At 49.3% G+C, this 17,383-nt stretch overlaps 1 protein-coding gene across 2 annotated transcripts in view; it reads left to right on the top strand.

Moving 5' to 3' along the window:
• Positions 1-4,959: 4,959 nt before the first annotated feature.
• fktn (fukutin) overlaps positions 4,960-17,383 on the top strand; it is a 36,503-nt gene continuing 24,079 nt past the window's right edge. Inside the window, exons 1-4 of one of the 2 annotated variants that reach the window (XM_072453385.1) lie at positions 4,960-5,206; positions 6,969-7,004; positions 7,518-7,697; positions 17,023-17,077. In XM_072453385.1, coding sequence (XP_072309486.1) covers positions 5,105-5,206; positions 6,969-7,004; positions 7,518-7,697; positions 17,023-17,077 — 373 coding nt within the window. In that variant the 5' untranslated portion in view covers positions 4,960-5,104. Of the gene's footprint in view, positions 5,207-6,968; positions 7,005-7,514; positions 7,698-17,022; positions 17,078-17,383 lie in introns of both variants that reach the window. The other variant, XM_072453384.1, reaches the window with a different exon arrangement.

Here is a 17,383-nt window from a genome sequence, read left to right as displayed (position 1 = left end):
GACTAAAGGTCTGGAGGACAAAAGGTCTGGAGGACTAAAGGTCTGGAGGACAAAAGGTCTGGAGGACAAAAGGTCTGGAGGACTAAAGGTCTGCAGGACTAAAGGTCTGAGGACTAAAGGTCTGGAGGACAAAAGGTCTGGAGGACAAAAGGTCTGGAGGACTAAAGGTCTGGAGGACTAAAGGTCTGGAGGACAAAAGGTCTGGAGGACTAAAGGTCTGGAGGACAAAAGGTCTGGAGGACTAAAGGTCTGGAGGACAAAAGGTCTGGAGGACAAAAGGTCTGGAGGACTAAAGGTCTGGAGGACTAAAGGTCTGGAGGACAAAAGGTCTGGAGGACTAAAGGTCTGGAGGACTAAAGGTCTGGAGGACAAAAGGTCTGGAGGACTAAAGGTCTGGAGGACTAAAGGTCTGGAGGACTAAAGGTCTGGAGGACAAAAGGTCTGGAGGACTAAAGGTCTGGAGGACTAAAGGTGTGGACTAAAGGTCTGGAGGACTAAAGGTCTGGAGGACTAAAGGTCTGGAGGACAAAAGGTCTGGAGGACAAAAGGTCTGGAGGACTAAAGGTCTGGAGGACTAAAGGTCTGGAGGACAAAAGGTCTGGAGGACTAAAGGTCTGGAGGACTAAAGGTCTGGAGGACAAAAGGTCTGGAGGACAAAAGGTCTGGAGGACTAAAGGTCTGGAGGACTAAAGGTCTGGAGGACAAAAGGTCTGGAGGACTAAAGGTCTGGAGGACAAAAGGTCTGGAGGACTAAAGGTCTGGAGGACTAAAGGTCTGGAGGACAAAAGGTCTGGAGGACAAAAGGTCTGGAGGACAAAAGGTCTGGACTAAAGGTCTGGGGGACTAAAGGTCTGGAGGACAAAAGGTCTGGAGGACAAAAGGTCTGGAGGACTAAAGGTCTGGAGGACAAAAGGTCTGGAGGACTAAAGGTCTGGAGGACTAAAGGTCTGGAGGACAAAAGGACTGGAGGACTAAAGGTCTGGACTAAAGGTCTGGAGGACAAAAGGTCTGGAGGACTAAAGGTCTGGAGGACTAAAGGTCTGGAGGACTAAAGGTCTGGAGGACTAAAGGTCTGGACTAAAGGTCTGGAGGACAAAAGGTCTGGAGGACAAAAGGTCTGGAGGACAAAAGGTCTGGAGGACTAAAGGTCTGGACTAAAGGTCTGGAGGACAAAAGGACTGGAGGACTAAAGGTCTGGACTAAAGGTCTGGACTAAAGGTCTGGAGGACAAAAGGTCTAAAGGGGCCTCAGCTGGATTAGGCAGGTCACATGGGAGGCTTTGATGTGCTGAGGGAACTATTCGACTGTCGAGACTCGTTATGACCAAGAAATTAAACTAACGAGCACTTTAAGGCTTATGGAGCGTTCGGGGGCGTGGTCTCTGGATTATACAGCCAATGAGGAGAGCCGTGAGGTCACAGGTTTGAAGATGCACGTTTGTCCATAACACCAGGTCAAAGGTCAAAGGTCTCATTCTTCACAGACAAACAGCGCCACCAGGAGGCAAAGCACTGGCACGTGTTCTGGGACCGTCCTGTCACTCACATGTGACTGAAGTATATTTATGACTTAATTTGTCCCACAATGGGGAAATTACAATGTTGCAGCAACACAGATAAGACTCAGAAGTCAAATCATTTAAAAAAGAACAGAAAACTCTTATACACTTATAATAACACCTAAACCAGGTCTAAACCAGGTCTAAACCAGGTCTAAACCAGGTCTAAACCAGGTCTGAACCAGGTCTAAAGCAGGTCTGAACCAGGTCTAAAGCAGGACTAAAGCAGGACTAAAGCAGGACTAAAGCAGGACTAAAGCAGGTCTAAAGCAGGACTAAAGCAGGACTAAAGCAGGTCTAAAGCAGGACTAAAGCAGGACTAAACCAGGTCTAAACCAGGTCTAAACCAGGTCTAAACCAGGTCTAAACCAGGTCTAAACCAGGTCTAAACCAGGTCTAAACCAGGTCTGAACCAGGTCTGAACCAGGTCTAAAGCAGGACTAAAGCAGGACTAAAGCAGGTCTAAAGCAGGACTAAAGCAGGACTAAACCAGGTCTAAAGCAGGACTAAAGCAGGACTAAACCAGGACTAAACCAGGTCTAAACCAGGTCTAAACCAGGTCTGAACCAGGTCTGAACCAGGTCTAAAGCAGGACTAAACCAGGACTAAAGCAGGTCCAAACCAAGACTAAACCAGGTCTAAAGCAGGACTAAACCAGGTCTAAAGCAGGTCTAAAGCAGGTCTAAACCAGGACTAAACCAGGTCTAAAGCAGGACTAAACCAGGTCTAAACCAGGTCTAAACCAGGTCTAAAGCAGGACTAAACCAGGTCTAAAGCAGGTCTAAAGCAGGTCTAAACCAGGACTAAACCAGGACTAAACCAGGACTAAAGCAGGTCCAAACCAAGACTAAACCAGGTCTAAACCAGGACTAAACCAGGACTAAACCAGGACTAAACCAGGTCTAAACCAGGTCTAAAGCAGGACTAAACCAGGTCTAAAGCAGGTCTAAAGCAGGTCTAAACCAGGACTAAACCAGGACTAAAGCAGGTCCAAACCAAGACTAAACCAGGTCTAAACCAGGACTAAACCAGGTCTAAACCAGGACTAAACCAGGACTAAACCAGGACTAAACCAGGTCTAAACCAGGACTAAACCAGGACTAAACCAGGACTAAACCAGGTCTAAACCAGGACTAAACCAGGATAAAGCAGAACTAAAGCAGGACTAAAGCAGGACTAAAGCAGGACTAAAGCAGGACTAAACCAGGTCTAAAGCAGGACTAAAGCAGGACTAAACCAGGACTAAACCAGGATAAAGCAGGTCCGTGTAAAGCTAAGGTCAGTGACACTTTAAACACATTTCAGACTCACCTTCAGGTCTCGGGTCAGTTTAGTCTATTTTTCTTGTTTTCTGTCGCACTTTGGCACTTTTCAGACAAACTCTTTGAGACGTTTCGTATAAATCCCTCAAACTTGGACAAAGTGCCGTGTTTTGGATGTTTTAATCCTGATTTTTCTCCGGCTCGGACTCTGGCCACTTCCACGTCTATGCGTCTGACGTCAGCGCGCACGCATGTAAGGTGGTCATGTGACGTGGTCATGTGACGTGCGCGCTCATAATCCTCTTTCTCCTCAATGACCCCGCCCCTGCCACGCACGCGCTCGCCTGTGCGCAGACCTGACCTGTACCTGTGGAACAACATCCACTAAAGAAACGGTTTGTTCTGTGTTTGTGCGACTGCGTGTTTAGCAACGTGAATCTGTACTTAGCGGAAGTGGTGTGACGTCACTTCCGGTCAGTTGATGGCAGGGGCGGGGACAAAACAAACAAACAAACGCATTATAACCTTTTAATTTCTATTGAATTTAATAATTTGTGTTTGAATCATAAAAGCTGCAGAGTGAAGCTTTAAAGGCCTCCTGCTGGTGCCAGAGTCAGGACTAAACATGGAGCGGCCTCCTGCTGGTGCCAGAGTCAGGACTAAACATGGACCGGCCTCCTGCTGGTGCCAGAGTCAGGACTAAACATGGAGCGGCCTCCTGCTGGTGCCAGAGTCAGGACTAAACATGGAGCGGCCTCCTGCTGGTGCCAGAGTCAGGACTAAACATGGACCGGCCTCCTGCTGGTGCCAGAGTCAGGACTAAACATGGAGCGGCCTCCTGCTGGTGCCAGAGTCAGGACTAAACATGGACCGGCCTCCTGCTGGTGCCAGAGTCAGGACTAAACATGGACCGGCCTCCTGCTGGTGCCAGAGTCAGGACTAAACATGGAGCGGCCTCCTGCTGGTGCCAGAGTCAGGACTAAACATGGACCGGCCTCCTGCTGGTGCCAGAGTCAGGACTAAACATGGAGCGGCCTCCTGCTGGTGCCAGAGTCAGGACTAAACATGGACCGGCCTCCTGCTGGTGCCAGAGTCAGGACTAAACATGGAGCGGCCTCCTGCTGGTGCCAGAGTCAGGACTAAACATGGACCGGCCTCCTGCTGGTGCCAGAGCAGGACTAAACATGGACCGGCCTCCTGCTGGTGCCAGAGTCAGGACTAAACATGGAGCGGCCTCCTGCTGGTGCCAGAGTCGGGACTAAACATGGACCGGCCTCCTGCTGGTGCCAGAGTCGGGACTAAACATGGAGCGGCCTCCTGCTGGTGCCAGAGTCAGGACTAAACATGGAGCGGCCTCCTGCTGGTGCCAGAGTCGGGACTAAACATGGACCGGCCTCCTGCTGGTGCCAGAGTCAGGACTAAACATGGACCGGCCTCCTGCTGGTGCCAGAGTCAGGACTAAACATGGACCGGCCTCCTGCTGGTGCCAGAGTCAGGACTAAACATGGACCGGCCTCCTGCTGGTGCCAGAGTCAGGACTAAACATGGAGCGGCCTCCTGCTGGTGCCAGAGTCAGGACTAAACATGGACCGGCCTCCTGCTGGTGCCAGAGTCAGGACTAAACATGGACCGGCCTCCTGCTGGTGCCAGAGTCAGGACTAAACATGGACCGGCCTCCTGCTGGTGCCAGAGTCGGGACTAAACATGGAGCGGCCTCCTGCTGGTGCCAGAGTCAGGACTAAACATGGAGCGGCCTCCTGCTGGTGCCAGAGTCGGGACTAAACATGGACCGGCCTCCTGCTGGTGCCAGAGTCAGGACTAAACATGGACCGGCCTCCTGCTGGTGCCAGAGTCAGGACTAAACATGGACCGGCCTCCTGCTGGTGCCAGAGTCAGGACTAAACATGGAGCGGCCTCCTGCTGGTGCCAGAGTCAGGACTAAACATGGACCGGCCTCCTGCTGGTGCCAGAGTCAGGACTAAACATGGACCGGCCTCCTGCTGGTGCCAGAGTCAGGACTAAACATGGACCGGCCTCCTGCTGGTGCCAGACCCGTGCCCTCAGATGCCTTCCCTGCGTGTCAAATGCCCACACGGCTCTTATTATGACACTTCCTCTTTTATTGTGAAGGAATAGTCATTCCGCCCCGGAAGTGCCGTGTTTCTAAGATGGCGTCTCTTCTTCCGGCCGCTCGCGCGTCGCTCCTGTTTCCTGCCATTGCTCCGGTTTCCCGCCGTTAAGCGCGCTCCCGCTGCGGAATGAGGCGCGCGTGACCGAGGCGCGGATGGTGCGCGTGAACCGGAGCGGGCTGCTGTACGTGCTCGCGCTCGGGAGCTGCGCGTTCCTGCTGTTCCAGCTGCACTACTACCGGAAGTACGTCACCAAGGTGCGTCAACAAAGGCCCTGGCCGTTTCTCGTCATAATAAGGTGCTGTAGGGGGCGGTAATGTGACACTGACCAACCGCCATAACACCAAAGAAGAAGTATTCAAAAGATACAGTTCAAAGAATAACGTGTAAAGTAGATGGCGGTAAAGGCACCATTGCAGTTGCTTTCAGCCGCCATCAAAAGCATCAACAACATTGTCTGAAAAAATAGACACAAACGCATTAAAACGCATAATAAACTGTAGAAATCATTTCACGTTGCCAAATACAAAAAAGTGTTTTTCAGCCGCGTTGTCTTCGGGTCGATGTGGCAAGGCATGTTTTCCCGCTAGAGACACTTCAAATGTCGTCTTATGTGACCGTAACAGATGAGGAGCACGTCTGCCTCTGCTGGTGATTCAAGGTGTTTTTACCTTCAAAAGTCAAAGACGAGTCGCGGGGAAAGAGACCCCACGACTCGCCCCCCTGAGCTCCTCACAGATGTGGAAGAACCTTTGCTGTTGTTGGTCTCCTTTAACCCTCTAGGTCTCCTTTAACTCCGGAGGTCTCCTTTATCTCTGGAAGTCTCCTTTAACTCTGGAGGTCTCCTTTAACTCTGGAAGTCTCCTTTAACCCTGGGGGTCTCCTTTAACCCTGGAGGTCTCCTTTAACTCTGGAGGTCTCCTTTAACTCTGGAGGTCTCCTTTAACCCTGGAGGTCTCCTTTAACCCTGGAGGTCTCCTTTAACCCTGGAGGTCTCCTTTAACCCCGGAGGTCTCCTTTAACCCTCTAGGTCTCCTTTAACTCCGGAGGTCTCCTTTAACTCTGGAAGTCTCCTTTAACCCTGGGGGTCTCCTTTAACCCTGGAGGTCTCCTTTAACACTGGAGGTCTCCTTTAACTCTGGAGGTCTCCTTTAACTCCGGAGGTCTCCTTTAACTCTGGAGGTCTCCTTTAACCCTGGAGGTCTCCTTTAACCCTGGAGGTCTCCTTTAACCCTGGAGGTCTCCTTTAACCCTGGAGGTCTCCTTTAACCCTGGAGGTCTTTAACCCTGGAGGTCTCCTTTAACCCTGGAGGTCTCCTTTAACCCTGGAGGTCTCCTTTAACCCTGGAGGTCTCCTTTAACCCTGGAGGTCTCCTTTAACCCTGGAGGTCTCCTTTAACCCTGGAGGTCTTTAACCCTGGAGGTCTCCTTTAACCCTGGAGGTCTTTAACCCTGGAGGTCTCCTTTAACCCTGGAGGTCTCCTTTAACCCTGGAGGTCTCCTTTAACCCTGGAGGTCTCCTTTAACCCTGGAGGTCTTTAACCCTGGAGGTCTCCTTTAACCCTGGAGGTCTCCTTTAACCCTGGAGGTCTCCTTTAACCCTGGAGGTCTCCTTTAACCCTGGAGGTCTCCTGCAGCTTCACGTTCCTTCACATCATTCTCAGGTCTTGGTTGCCATGGAGATGTGCTCTTTTGATTGTGATGGTAGCCCCTCTGGGACTCCCATGAGTCTGAGCTTGTTTCTGCTCCGCCTCTCACTCATGTGAGCTCCGCCTCTCACTAATGCCAGCTCCGCCTCTCACTCATGTGAGCTCCGCCTCTCACTCATGTGAGCTCCGCCTCTCACTCATGTGAGCTCCGCCTCTCACTCATGTGAGCTCCGCCTCTCACTCATGTGAGCTCCGCCTCTCACTCATGTGAGCTCCGCCTCTCCAGCAGGAGGCGCTGTCTCAGTTTCTGTGGTTTTCCTCTGGATGTTTTCATTATAATATTTAGAATAAAAGTGTTTTTCTGTTGCAGGCGGGGCCCCGCCTCCTGAACGCTGACAACCAATGGGTGAGCTCTGTCACTCTGACCTCACACCTCACCTTTAACTGTTTAAAAGAATAAAATGTTGATCTGAGAATCTAAGATCCAAAAGTGCAATTTAAAGCAACATAAGAAGTCCTGGTCCTGGTCCTGGTCCTGGTCCTGGTCCTGGTCCTGGTCCTGGTCTCAGTCCTGGTCTCAGTCCTAGTCTCAGTCCTGGTCCTGGTCCTGGTCCTGGTCCTGGTCCTGGTCCTGTTCCTGATCCTGGTCCTGGTCCTGGTCCTGGTCCTGGTCCTGGTCTCAGTCCTGGTCTCAGTCCTAGTCTCAGTCCTGGTCCTGGTCCTGGTCCTGGTCCTGGTCCTGGTCTCAGTCTCAGTCTCAGTCCTGGTCTCAGTCCTAGTCTCAGTCCTGGTCCTGGTCCTGGTCCTGGTCCTGGTCTCAGTCCTGGTCCTGGTCCTGGTCCTGGTCTCAGTCCTGGTCCTGGTCCTGGTCCTGGTCCTGGTCTCAGTCCTGGTCTCTTGTCTCTTGTCTCCACAGCAGACTGTCAGGTCGTTCCTCTCCGGGGCCCACACTTGTCATGTTCCTGTGTTTCTTATTGACGTGTCGGTGTTAAACTCCATCTCCCACAATGCACCTGGACACCACAACTGTAACTTCCTCTGCAGCCGACCAATCACCGCCTTCGGCCTCAACGCCAAGCTCTGGAGCCACGACGCCAGCGTGAGTTTCACTCTAAGTGTCTTTGTGTGAGAATTAGACAAGACCCTCCCAGAGCACCCAAGACCCTCCGGGGCCCCTAAGACCCTCCGGGGCCCCGGAGCCCCTAAGACCCTCCCAGAGCACCCAAGACCCTCCGGGGCCACTAAGACCCTCCGGGGCCCCGGAGCCCCTAAGACCCTCCCAGAGCACCCAAGACCCTCCGGGGCCCCTAAGACCCTCCGGGGCCCCGGAGCCCCTAACACCCTCCCAGAGCACCCAAGATCCTGCGGGGCCCCTAAGACCCTATGGGGCCCCCAGGAGTGTGTATTCTAGATGTAAGTCCCTTTATGGCCAGTAGAGGGAGCTGAACTTTCTTTGGTGCAACAATCATAAGTCGACAACAACAAAGTTAACTACATCGAACATGCCATGTCATGACCTCTGACCTCAGAGATGTCATGACCTCTGACCTTATGGCCCGTTCAGACCGGTGCGGCAAAAGCGTCCAGTTTACATTCAAAGTCTATGTAAACGCGCGTCGAGCACCTCCTATATATATAGATATATATATATATATAGATATATATATATATATATATGGATATATATATCTATAGATATAGTTATTTACTGTTCTATTTTTCCACAAAATAAATTATTTTATATGATAAAATGTGTGTCCTGTTACATGCATCTTGTTCATATATATAATATATATAATACTGGGTTAGTATAATACTATAGTAATAGTCTGTGGGAAACTCAGTGGCTATTTAAAGATGTACTTATTTATTTACCACAATTTAAGATCATAAACAAAAACAAACAAGGACAAGATGAGATAATCCTTTATTAGTCCACACAGTGGGGAAATTCCAGTGTTACAACGCACAAGTAGGTGCAGAAGTAAAGAACAGAACTTAAGAGAAGTTTATCACTGTTTTATTCATTTAACTTGATCTCATTCTGTGTAAACAACATGAGTGAGTATGTGGTCATCTCTGTGTTGTGGACATCCTGTCCTCTGTGTTGTGGACATCCTGTCCTCTGTGTTGTGGACATCCTGTCCTCTGTGTTGTGGACGTCCAGTCCTCTGTTGTGGACGTCCAGTCCTCTGTTGTGGACGTCCAGTCCTCTGTGTTGTGGACGTCCAGTCCTCTGTTGTGGACGTCCAGTCCTCTGTTGTGGACGTCCAGTCCTCTGTGTTGTGGACGTCCAGTCCTCTGTGTTGTGGACGTCCAGTCCTCTGTGTTGTGGACGTCCAGTCCTCTGTGTTGTGGACGTCCAGTCCTCTGTTGTGGACGTCCAGTCCTCTGTGTTGTGGACGTCCAGTCCTCTGTGTTGTGGACGTCCAGTCCTCTGTGTTGTGGACATCCTGTCCTCTGTGTTGTGGACGTCCAGTCCTCTGTTGTGGACGTCCAGTCCTCTGTTGTGGACGTCCAGTCCTCTGTGTTGTGGACGTCCAGTCCTCTGTTGTGGACGTCCTGTCCTCTGTGTTGTGGACGTCCAGTCCTCTGTTGTGGACGTCCAGTCCTCTGTTGTGGACGTCCAGTCCTCTGTGTTGTGGACGTCCAGTCCTCTGTTGTGGACGTCCAGTCCTCTGTTGTGGACGTCCAGTCCTCTGTTGTGGACGTCCAGTCCTCTGTGTTGTGGACGTCCTGTCCTCTGTTGTGGACGTCCTGTCCTCTGTGTTGTGGACGTCCAGTCCTCTGTTGTGGACGTCCAGTCCTCTGTGTTGTGGACGTCCAGTCCTCTGTTGTGGACGTCCAGTCCTCTGTTGTGGACGTCCAGTCCTCTGTGTTGTGGACGTCCAGTCCTCTGTTGTGGACGTCCAGTCCTCTGTGTTGTGGACGTCCAGTCCTCTGTTGTGGACGTCCAGTCCTCTGTTGTGGACGTCCAGTCCTCTGTGTTGTGGACGTCCAGTCCTCTGTTGTGGACGTCCAGTCCTCTGTGTTGTGGACGTCCAGTCCTCTGTTGTGGACGTCCAGTCCTCTGTTGTGGACGTCCAGTCCTCTGTTGTGGACGTCCAGTCCTCTGGTGATTGTCCTGTACAAATCCCCAGTGGCAAGAGATCTGAATAATAAAACAAATAAATAACTTTATAGCCTAAATGTAGTTACACAACACATACACAACACACAAGATAAGATAAGATAAGATATTCCTTTATTGTCCCACATGGGGAAATTTCATTGGTGCAACGCAGGTAGATACAGAGGTAGATCCAGAAGAACAGATCACTTATAGGAAGTCTGAAAAACACTTTCAGTAGAAGATCTCTTATAGACCATGTCAAACTTTGCGTTTTCCTGAGGATGTCCGCCGGGATAACGTGACGATCTCCGGCTAAGACGACGATTCTCCGCAGTTTCATGAGTTCTTCCTTTGTGTAAACACACGCACCGGCCGGGGGGGCACGGAGCCGAGGCACATCGCAACGACACGAAAACACTCAATCCAGCCGAACAAAGTCAAAACAAGTTGAATTAAAGCGATTCCAGTGCAGTTCAAGTTCCTCTTTTATATAAACGTGTACCGCGGCACGGCGTACGTCAGCTGCGGCCGGAGGGCGCGGGGGGGCCGGGGGCTAGCTCAGAGCTAGCGTACATCACGACGACAGGACGAAAAACACTCAATATTCAGCCGAAAAAAGTCCAAAACAGTTGAATTAAAAACAATTCTAGCGCGTGTCCCTATCGTACAGTAAAATAGAAAAACATATTTACTAAATATAGAAGATAAAGCACAGTAAGTGTGAAAAAAGTGTGAGAAAAGAGTAGAGCGTTTACACCGGGCTGCCAGCTGTACCAGCGCCTTTGTGACGTGATACACAACACACACAACACATACACAACACATACACAGCACATACACAACACATACACAACACATACACAACACATACACAACACATACACAACACATACACAGCACATACACAACACATACACAGCACATACACAACACATACACAACACATACACAACACATACACAACACATACACAACACATACACAGCACATACACAACACATACACAACACATACACAACACATACACAACACATACACAACACATACACAGCACATACACAACACATACACAGCACATACACAACACATACACAACACATACACAACACATACACAACACATACACAACACATACACAGCACATACACAACACATACACAACACATACACAACACATACACAACACATACACAACACATACACAACACATACACAACACATACACAACACATACACAACACATACACAGCACATACACAACACATACACAACACATACACAACACATACACAACACATACACAACACATACACAACACATACACAACACATACACCACACATACACAACACATACACAACACATACACAACACATACACCACACATACACAACACATACACCACACATACACAACACATACACAACACATACACAACACATACACAACACATACACAACACATACACAACACATACACCACACATACACAACACATACACAACACATACACAACACATACACAACACATACACAACACATACACAACACATACACAACACACACAACACATACACAACACATACACAACACATACACAACACATACACAACACATACACAACACATACACCACACATACACAACACATACACAACACATACACAACACATACACCACACATACACAACACATACACAACACATACACAACACATACACAACACATACACAACACATACACAACACACACAACACATACACAACACATACACCACACATACACAACACATACACAACACATACACAACACATACACCACACATACACAACACATACACAACACATACACAACACATACACAACACATACACAGCACATACACAACACATACACAACACATACACAACACATACACAACACATACACAGCACATACACAGCACATACACAGCACATACACAGCACATACACAGCAGATACACAGCACATACACAACACATACACAACACATACACCACACATACACAACACATACACAACACATACACAACACATACACAGCACATACACCACACATACACCACACATACACAACACATACACAACACATACACAACACATACACAGCACATACACAACACATACACAGCACATACACAACACATACACAGCACATACACAACACATACACCACACATACACAACACATACACCACACATACACAGCACATACACAACACATACACCACACATACACCACACATACACAACACATACACCACACATACACAACACATACACAACACATACACAGCACATACACCGCACATACACCGCACATACACAGCACATACACAACACATACACAACACATACACAACACATACACCACACATACACCGCACATACACCGCACATACACAACACATACACAACACATACACAACACATACACAACACATACACAGCACATACACAACACATACACAACACATACACAACACATACACAACACATACACAACACATACACAGCACATACACAACACATACACCACACATACACCACACATACACAACACATACACAACACATACACAACACATACACAGCACATACACAGCACATACACAACACATACACAACACATACACAACACATACACAACACATACACAGCACATACACAACACATACACAACACATACACCACACATACACAACACATACACAACACATACACAACACATACACAACACATACACAACACATACACAACACACACAACACATACACAACACATACACCACACATACACAACACATACACAACACATACACAACACATACACCACACATACACAACACATACACAACACATACACAACACATACACAACACATACACAACACATACACAACACATACACAGCACATACACAACACATACACAACACATACACAACACATACACAACACATACACAGCACATACACAGCACATACACAGCAGATACACAGCACATACACAACACATACACAACACATACACCACACATACACAACACATACACAACACATACACAACACATACACAGCACATACACCACACATACACCACACATACACAACACATACACAACACATACACAACACATACACAGCACATACACAACACATACACAACACATACACAGCACATACACAACACATACACCACACATACACAGCACATACACAACACATACACCACACATACACAACACATACACAGCACATACACAACACATACACAGCACATACACAACACATACACCACACATACACCACACATACACAACACATACACCACACATACACAACACATACACAACACATACACAACACATACACCGCACATACACCGCACATACACAGCACATACACAACACATACACAACACATACACAACACATACACCACACATACACCGCACATACACCGCACATACACAACACATACACAACACATACACAACACATACACAGCACATACACAACACATACACAACACATACACCACACATACACAGCACATACACAACACATACACCACACATACACAGCACATACACAACACATACACAACACATACACAGCACATACACAACACATACACAACACATACACAGCACATACACAACACATACACAACACATACACAGCACATACACAACACATACACAACACATACACAGCACATACACAACACATACACAACACATACACAGCACATACACAACACATACACAACACATACACAGCACATACACAACACATACACAACACATACACCACACATACACAACACATACACAGCACATACACCACACATACACAACACATACACAGCACATACACAACACATACACAACACATACACAACACATACACAACACATACACAGCACATACACAACACATACACCACACATACACCACACATACACAGCACATACACAGCACATACACAACACATACACAACACATACACAACACATACACAACACATACACAGCACATACACAACACATACACAACACATACACAACACATACACAACACATACACAGCACATACACAACACATACACAACACACACACAACACATACACAACACATACACAGCACATACACAGCACATACACCTGATGGACAGATGGACAGGCGTCTGTAGTTGTTGTTGTCCTGGGACATGTCCTCGCATCAATGCAGGAAACAAGTCAGGACCCGGGACAGACGAAACTACAGCTGAGAGCGATGTTTATCCAGTCTTGAAGCAAATTATGTTATTGACTCAACTCGATCACTGCTGGATCCAGACGCCGAGCGTCTCCGTTTTTGGGCTTTGAAGAGCAAATACGCAAAAGGCTCTGTCTCAACTTTGATCCGCCAATAAAGAAGCCAGACTGACCACACCTCCACTGCACTGACCACACCTCCACTGCACTGACCACACCTCCACTGCACTGACCACACCTCCACTGCACTGACCACACCTCCACTGCACTGGCCACACCTCCACTGCACTGACCACACCTCCACTGCACTGACCACACCTCCACTGCACTGGCCACACCTCCACTGCACTGACCACACCTCCACTGCACTGACCACACCTCCACTGCACTGACCACACCTCCACTGCACTGACCACACCTCCACTGCACTGACCGCACCTCCACTGCACTGACCACACCTCCACTGCACTGACCACACCTCCACTGCACTGACCACACCTCCACTGCACTGACCACACCTCCACTGCACTGACCGCACCTCCACTGCATTGACCACACCTCCACTGCACTGACCACACCTCCACTGCACTGACCACACCTCCACTGCACTGACCACACCTCCACTGCACTGGCCACACCTCCACTGCACTGGCCACACCTCCACTGCACTGACCGCACCTCCACTGCACTGACCACACCTCCACTGCACTGACCGCACCTCCACTGCACTGACCACACCTCCACTGCACTGACCGCACCTCCACTGCACTGACCACACCTCCACTGCACTGACCACACCTCCACTGCACTGACCACACCTCCACTGCACTGACCGCACCTCCACTGCACTGACCACACCTCCACTGCACTGACCGCACCTCCACTGCACTGACCACACCTCCACTGCACTGACCGCACCTCCACTGCACTGACCACACCTCCACTGCACTGACCGCACCTCCACTGCACTGACCACACCTCCACTGCACTGACCGCACCTCCACTGCACTGACCGCACCTCCACTGCACTGACCGCACCTCCACTGCATTGACCACACCTCCACTGCACTGACCACACCTCCACTGCACTGACCACACCTCCACTGCACTGGCCACACCTCCACTGCACTGGCCACACCTCCACTGCACTGACCACACCTCCACTGCACTGACCACACCTCCACTGCACTGACCACACCTCCACTGCACTGACCACACCTCCACTGCATTGACCACACCTCCACTGCACTGACCGCACCTCCACTGCATTGACCACACCTCCACTGCACTGACCACACCTCCACTGCACTGACCACACCTCCACTGCACTGACCACACCTCCACTGCACTGGCCACACCTCCACTGCACTGACCACACCTCCACTGCACTGACCACACCTCCACTGCACTGGCCACACCTCCACTGCACTGACCACACCTCCACTGCACTGACCACACCTCCACTGCACTGGCCACACCTCCACTGCACTGACCACACCTCCACTGCACTGACCACACCTCCACTGCACTGACCACACCTCCACTGCACTGGCCACACCTCCACTGCACTGACCACACCTCCACTGCACTGACCACACCTCCACTGCACTGGCCACACCTCCACTGCACTGACCACACCTCCACTGCACTGACCACACCTCCACTGCGCACGCGGCAAACGCGCGTCTGCTTTCTATATTTCGGCTCTGCTCCGCTGCGTCGAGAACGCGGCGTACTTGCGTCCAACTTCGCCATAACGAGTGAATAAGCGTTTCCGGTTTGAACGGGCCTTTAGAGCTGTTTCCCGTCAGTGTGTTAATGATGTCATGACCTCTGACCTCAGAGCTGTTTCCCGTCAGTGTGTTAATGATGTCATGACCTCTGACCTCAGAGCTGTTTCCCGTCAGTGTGTTAATGATGTCATGACCTCTGACCTCAGAGCTGTTTCCCGTCAGTGTGTTAATGATGTCATGACCTCTGACCTCAGAGCTGTTTCCCGTCAGTGTGTTAATGATGTCATGACCTCTGACCTCAGAGCTGTTTCCCGTCAGTGTGTTAATGATGTCATGACCTCTGACCTCAGAGCTGTTTCCCGTCAGTGTGTTAATGATGTCATGACCTCTGACCTCAGAGCTGTTTCCCGTCAGTGTGTTAATGATGTCATGACCTCTGACCTCAGAGCTGTTTCCCGTCAGTGTGTTAATGATGTCATGACCTCTGACCTCAGAGCTGTTTCCCGTCAGTGTGTTAATGATGTCATGACCTCTGACCTCAGAGCTGTTTCCCGTCAGTGTGTTAATGATGTCATGACCTCTGACCTCAGAGCTGTTTCCCGTCAGTGTGTTAATGATGTCATGACCTCTGACCTCAGAGCTGTTTCCCGTCAGTGTGTTAATGATGTCATGACCTCTGACCTCAGAGCTGTTTCCCGTCAGTGTGTTAATGATGTCATGACCTCTGACCTCAGAGCTGTTTCCCGTCAGTGTGTTAATGATGTCATGACCTCTGACCTCAGAGCTGTTTCCCGTCAGTGTGTTAATGATGTCATGACCTCTGACCTCAGAGCTGTTTCCCGTCAGTGTGTTAATGATGTCATGACCTCTGACCTCAGAGCTGTTTCCCGTCAGTGTGTTAATGATGTCATGACCTCTGACCTCAGAGCTGTTTCCCGTCAGTGTGTTAATGATGTCATGACCTCTGACCTCAGAGCTGTTTCCCGTCAGTGTGTTAATGATGTCATGACCTCTGACCTCAGAGCTGTTTCCCGTCAGTGTGTTAATGATGTCATGACCTCTGACCTCAGAGCTGTTTCCCGTCAGTGTGTTAATGATGTCATGACCTCTGACCTCAGCTGTTTCCCGTCAGTGTGTTAATGATGTCATGACCTCTGACCTCAGAGCTGTTTCCCGTCAGTGTGTTAATGATGTCATGACCTCTGACCTCAGAGCTGTTTCCCGTCAGTGTGTTAATGATGTCATGACCTCTGACCTCAGAGCTGTTTCCTGTCAGTGTGTTAATGATGTCATGACCTCTGACCTCAGAGCTGTTTCCTGGCGGCGCTGGAGCAGAAGGACTTCTCGTGGACGCTCAGCTCAGGTTGTTGTTCATCACATTAATAAAGCTTTTATTTTGTTTTGTCGTCAATATTTAGTGAATAACAGTTGCAGAAAAGTTAAAAAGACAACCCACTGAGCTAACACACTGAGCTAACACACTGAGCTAACACACTGAGCTAATACTGAGCTAACACACTGAGCTAACACACTGAGCTAACACACTGAGCTAACACACTGAGCTAATACTGAGCTAACCCACTGAGCTAACACACTGAGCTAACACACTGAGCTAACACACTGAGCTAACACACTGAGCTAACACACTGAGCTAATACTGAGCTAACAC

Source organism: Eucyclogobius newberryi, unplaced genomic scaffold, assembly GCF_026437365.1.
Source record: "Eucyclogobius newberryi isolate DKJ021-1_F unplaced genomic scaffold, fEucNew1.0.hap1 SCAF_2, whole genome shotgun sequence".
Lineage (NCBI taxonomy): Eukaryota > Metazoa > Chordata > Actinopteri > Gobiiformes > Gobiidae > Eucyclogobius > Eucyclogobius newberryi.
Note: the sequence above shows the minus strand (reverse complement) of the source record. Positions and strands in the feature narration are given on the sequence as shown.